This window comes from Haliotis rufescens, unplaced genomic scaffold (genome assembly GCF_023055435.1).
Source record: "Haliotis rufescens isolate VD_foot unplaced genomic scaffold, xgHalRufe1.0.p SCAF_17, whole genome shotgun sequence".
NCBI classification, from domain to species: domain Eukaryota; kingdom Metazoa; phylum Mollusca; class Gastropoda; order Lepetellida; family Haliotidae; genus Haliotis; species Haliotis rufescens.
Genome location: NW_025963857.1, coordinates 3,275,433 through 3,281,470, shown reverse-complemented (window position 1 = coordinate 3,281,470; position 6,038 = coordinate 3,275,433). Strand labels below are relative to the sequence as shown.

Here is a 6,038-nt window from a genome sequence, read left to right as displayed (position 1 = left end):
TCACCTGCTAGCAACCTTCAAAACGTGAAGACCGTTTTGATCAATTTGTAAGTGTCCTTCACCGGGTAAGACAAATATACTAGCCCTCCGCCTCGGGCTAACTTTGTTGACAAAGGACACATTGATTGCTTCAAAGCAATGTAATTTTCTCGCCAAATCGGCACAAGGGCTCGCATCACAAGCCCTATAGGACTATTATACGAAAACTTGAGGAATAAAACCTTAAAATTTGCTCCATCTGTTCAAGAGAAGTGAAAAAATCGCTCAAGGGGCGCTACTGTCGTTTTCAGGTTTAACATGAATTCTTTCAGTTGTCGAGATCTCAAACCTTGCTTATTATGAGAATTCGCACGTGGGGATATCCTGTTCGTGATTTGGAAATTAAATTCGATAGAAAGTGGAAATGATAGTGAAGAATAGGACCGCGAACAAATATAAAAAAATATAAAGGTAAACACACTATCTGTGATATAAATTTGATATGTGCAAGAAATAATAGATTCGGATTTTAGACTTCTTTTTTTGTTGTTGATAAAAATCTTAATAAAAAACAGAGGAAAAGAAAACCTGCAAAATATTCACCGCTAAGCATTGCGGGAACATTTCTAGGAGTCGCATTTGGGAAATTTTTATACGGGGCAAATGCGAAAGTAATTCAAGCTTATTCCCCGGTCTAATAATACTAACCATCTGTGAGCCAAGCCCCGTTAGGGAACAATGCACGACGGAGGCATTCTACTCTTTGGGAATTAAAAGCCGGGGGACACATAGCGAAGGCTCTTGTTTCAGCCCGACTCTCAAACCTTGAAAACTTGGTGTTGAAAGGAGGGCGGGAACGAAAAAGTAAGGGACAAACAGTATAACTATGACGAAATATTGTGATGATGTTAGGAACTCTGTGGCGCACAGTTTCTGACGTGTGGCTATCTTCTATTGAGTGTGGTAGGGGGTTGGGGAAATATCATTCTCCATTCACTATAATCGTTTTATATACAAATCATCTCAAGTGCTCTCTTGAAGGCCCATCTGAAATAAAAACATTTGGTAGGGTCAGAGAGAGGTTTATACACAGACGCAGCAACCGAGACGGTTTGTACAGAAACTGTGCTTCCCTCTCCCTTCTCTGCTGTCACTCGGCTTGTTGAAATCAGCAATTAATTTCCATGCTCATCAGGCCGTGTTATGACATGCCGTCTTGATTGCGCCCGGCCCGGTGTGTGGCCACTTTCTCGCTCAGCAGCTGATCCACGCGGCCTGATTGGTCGGGGGCGGAGCAAGGGGCGGAGCTTGGAGCCATATATGGCGCGGCTGGCAGATATCATACACAGACTTGTATATGTTGTCGAATGGTGCAGACCAGAAGCTTCAGTCTCAGCACAACTCATAGTAACCGCTAAACGTACACTACTCGACGGTGCTACAAGAATACTGCACTGTGGCTGTGTGTATATTTCCTAGTTTACCGCTGGAGCGGGGGGAGATGCAACCGAGCGGCCTACAAGCGCCCTACCCTGCCTCCGCCATGCCGAGTATATCAAACGGGCCAGGATTAGGCATGGTACCCACCCTGTTCGGCGACCACCAGAACTATTACCGTCATGCTGGAGGATATACCGGCATGTCCATGGGTGGAATGTCAATGTACGGCCATGATCAGTATTCGGCGGTGTCGAGACCGTCGCCGTATTCCCCCTACACGCCCCAGCACCACACATCCAAGGACATGGTGAAGCCCCCGTACTCCTACATCGCTCTCATTGCGATGGCCATCCAGAGCCAGCCGGACAAGAAGATCACGTTAAATGGGATATATCAGTTTATCATGGACCGTTTTCCCTTTTACAGGGAAAATAAACAAGGCTGGCAGAACAGCATTCGTCATAACCTGTCGCTGAACGAGTGTTTCGTCAAGATTCCCCGGGATGACAAGAAACCCGGCAAAGGCAGTTACTGGACACTGGATCCCGACAGTTACAACATGTTCGACAACGGCAGTTACCTACGACGACGTCGACGCTTCAAGAAGAACGGCATGGGGAAGGATAAGGACAACCAAGACAAGAATGGACGTGAGTCAGATAAGGACAAAATGAAAGATGGCGATTCGGAGGACAACAATGGAGATCTCCATAATTCCAGCAACTCGGACGCTTCGGACGTTCCGGAGAAGATTGTGGAAGTTAAGGAGCCGATCCCCGTGAAATGTCCGTCTCCTCCAGTGCTAAGTGCTAAACTAGAACCTATGGACTCGCCCAAGAGCGACTGTTTGTCGGTAAGAACGGCCACTACTAACTCTTTACCCATTCCACCGGACCCCGCGATGACCCTTGACTCAACTACCTCTAGTTTCTCTGTCGAGAATCTAATGACGACGTCCCACACGACGCCCAACTGCGACAATCTCGGGGTCGCCAGCAACTTCGCTACCAGCCGACCACCCCCTCTTGTCTCCCCCCAAGTACTACCGTACACCCGGTCATCTGACCTGTACCGAAACACGGCCCCGTGTACACAGAACGCGGCGTCATCACCTTATAACTACCACTGCAATGCCCAGCCAGTGTTTCCAAACCACAGCGCTGGGGCCACGGGACAACATATGTCTATTGCCCCCACCCCATCGCCAGGGGAGGAGGTGGCGGGGAGTCACTCCCCTCACACCACCCTACCCCAGACAAACGGACTAAACCCAAGTGTGTTTTCTGTGTCTCAAGCGGGAACGTACAATCGCCCTAGTAGCTGGTATATGGCACCCCCGCCCTCGGAAATCAACCACGGAACGGACTTTTCCAGTTCGCCATTTGCCAATGTTCGGGACATGTTTGATTCTCATAGACTTTTGACAGCCCAGGCAGCAGGGCAGTCCCAATCCCCATCAAGCTGTCAACTTGCAGCGTTTCGGGCTCCATACAAAACAAGTAGTCCGTATGCCTACGACTGTTAATACAATCTCGGCTATTATTCCAACCAAAGACTCAGACTTATCCCCAGGTTGAAGGGATCTGGCATTTTCACACAGGACTTTTAGGTTCTCACAAAAAAGTGACAGTTGTTTTCACTGAAATCTGTTATAAATATTCTAGGATTTCAAGCAAAAATTGCAAAGATTTTTTTCCTAAACAGATGTGCTCATACGGATCTGCAATTGTGACGAAAAACTTTTAAAACATTCTCGTGGACTTTCTGTCACATGTTGTGGGCATGGCACTAATTAGCCTACCACAGGTCCACACTCAATTTGTAAATTATTCGTTAGGATGGATCGGCTGTCCTATTAAGGTAGGAACACTTTTGTTGAATCAGTCAGTGCTTTTTTAACGTTGTGTAAACGTTTCCATGTTTTATGTCAAACAATGTTATTGTGGAAAACAATATGGGCTATTTCAGCTAACTGTACAATGTCATGAATGAATATAAATATTCGGCTGTCTAGCCTCTAGAGAAACTATGCTTCTGCTTTTTATTTACTTATATATGACGAATATCCAAACGGATTTATTGAATCTAAATCTGGATATTTGTTTTTACGGTCAGATCCCGTGAAAGTCACTATGTGCGCTTGGATTGAGTGACCACTAACACGGCAACACGGATACGTTAAGGAGATTATTCGCTACTCAGTGAAATCCAAATGCAAACATGCTCAACGAATTTTGACAGGTTTAATTAGATAGGAAAACATGCTGAAGATTTCCCTGTCTTGGGGCGTTGGTATTTCTCATTCTTCAGCTCATTCATTCCGTCTTGGAATCAAAAGACGTATTAAGTAATTTCATTACATAGTTACAGTTTCAAAATAATTGTAATAAATTCACGGCTATGTAAATTGACAATTCATTCTATACTTGAGAATTGATAATATAATCTTTCGTTATGGAGATATCAATTCATGAAAAAATAGCTAGAGGTGTTTTTTCCATTAATATAGCTATTTTCATCTGTTGTTTAGGTATTGTATATTTTAAAAAGATATTCACAAGACATGTTTGCATTTTTGAAAGCGTTGTGCTTGAGTGCGCTACAGTGGTTTTCATCCGACGAGATGTGTTTTGTTGATCACCACACACACACACACACACACACACACACACACACACACACACACACACACACACACACACACACATACAATGTGTAAACACAAAATGTAAGCACTCTCAAAGCCTATTCGCAATTTATACAAACACAAGCCATGCCACCCGATTATGGGAAGAAGAATGTGGATTCGATACTGTGTCTGTTTTTATAAACACACGTCGCTTTTCACACAAAATTTAACTAGAAACCTACATAAATAACAAATCAGAAATGAACACCACCAAACCAATTACATGATTTTATAATGAACGGCCAAACATTGCTAATCCAACACACACTTTCACACAAATAATCGTTCAAAAAAATAAAGACACTCTGAAATTAACAAGGACACAGAACAAGCTGAAACGTTCCTGTAATTCGTGGACTGAGCTGCAGAGACCAGATTCTGTGTATGTGACTAGTGATTACAAATGTCGGCACATTCGACAGTGCAGATAACTTAATTACCATGGAATTGCGACATGCCTCGTGAGCGGGGCATGTTCTTAAAGACACTTTTGATTTCCTCCGCTCTCTCCCCCAATGCCGAGTCTCGCAGGGGGGATCTTTCTCTTCTCATTTGTCGGCGTTAATCATTTTGATGAAATGACACAAACTAAAGCCTCTGCTTGTTTCATTATTGTCACAGAGGGATGTCATGAGCTTCGTACAAGCGCTAATTATTCTGCACGTCTTCTTTACGTGATTATAAAACACATTCATTTTGTTAATTTCAAAACAATGACTTAATGTCATTCAAATCAGTGGATATTGGCTAGTTAATGGAATAAATGATTGAAAATATCTACATTTTTTTTTTAAAATCTATCATCTCGTTCCATGTGTGTCATGACACAAATCATTTTCGTCTGAAAATTATGAAGTATGAATTGAAAGTAAGAACTTCTTGCGATGGAAATATGAATTGAAATTATCAAATATTAGTGACAATAAAACGGGTATGAAGAAATTAGAACAAACTTGTGTTCGGCATATTTGTGTACATAATCTCTTTTAACATTTGTACAGAGATTGTGCAAATACTGACTCGATGCATTTGCATATTGAAACAAAAATCGAAGATTAAATTACCTCGTTCTAAAATTAAGTGTGTCATCTGCAAATAATTACATTATAAGTCCTCCGATAAGGGAAGAAGTAAATTTTCCAGCGATTTTCTGACTTGATCGATTAAGGAAGTATTTCCAGTGACAATGAGCCCAGTGGAGGCCGGATATTTTTCCAATCGACAATCTTATTCAACTAATTTCTCCTGGGCCTTAAATACGAAGACTTGGATAAATTGGTGCAGTTAAAATAAAAGCCAATTTCTTTGGTTTCAGATGCAAAATTGTGTTGATTTAAAACGACGAGAAAGCGAGCGAGGGATGGAAGGGGGAAATATGCGTTTGAAATTTCTTCTTAGTTTTGTCCCCCCTTCCCCCCTGCGTCCCCGGCCACCTGGGGCGCTTTCCCTGCGTCAGTTTAGGGGGGTTGTTGAAAGATCTCTTCTTTCTCGGGCCTCAATCTGAATTCCTACGACCGGCCTCAGTTCTAACTTATATTTTGAAGCTGGAAAAGTCGTTAAGGCCTCAAGTAAGCGGCGTGCAGGTGATCGGCAAGCTCCAATGCTGGCTTCAGCAAAAACCTCAACAAGAACAAAACCGGGTTTGTTGTAGTTCATCAACATCGTCCATGTGCAATGCATTTCACCGAAATTAAACACTAATATGCGTATCAATAGGGACGAAAAACCTGTGTAGATTATCGCTGTGATTGACTGTTGAGAGAGATACACAAATCAAGTTGTGCTTTATCAAACTGTGTCGTTCTACAGCATAAAGAGAATAGTTTTTTCCGTTAAAACTTTTCCCAGCATTTTATCGTGAACAGAGTGGTTACTACAGACGGGGAGCGTTCTTATCATTCCCCCATCTGAATAATAGGTCGTATTTCAG

The 6,038-nt window shown here is 42.7% G+C and overlaps 1 protein-coding gene across 1 annotated transcript; it reads left to right on the top strand.

The window, feature by feature from the left end:
* The first annotated feature begins 1,335 nt into the window (after window positions 1-1,335).
* LOC124146469 (forkhead box C1-A-like) lies at window positions 1,336-3,445 on the top strand. The gene has a single exon (XM_046516814.2). It carries the CDS (start codon window positions 1,481-1,483, stop codon window positions 2,942-2,944), a length of 1,464 nt encoding a protein of 487 aa, XP_046372770.1. The 5' UTR covers window positions 1,336-1,480; the 3' UTR covers window positions 2,945-3,445.
* The last annotated feature ends 2,593 nt before the right edge of the window (window positions 3,446-6,038 follow it).

Bases quoted from the DNA above. Each gene is read 5' to 3' on its own strand.
- LOC124146469 (XM_046516814.2), top strand. From the start codon at position 1,481: ATGCAACCGAGCGGCCTACAAGCGCCCTACCCTGCCTCCGCCATGCCG.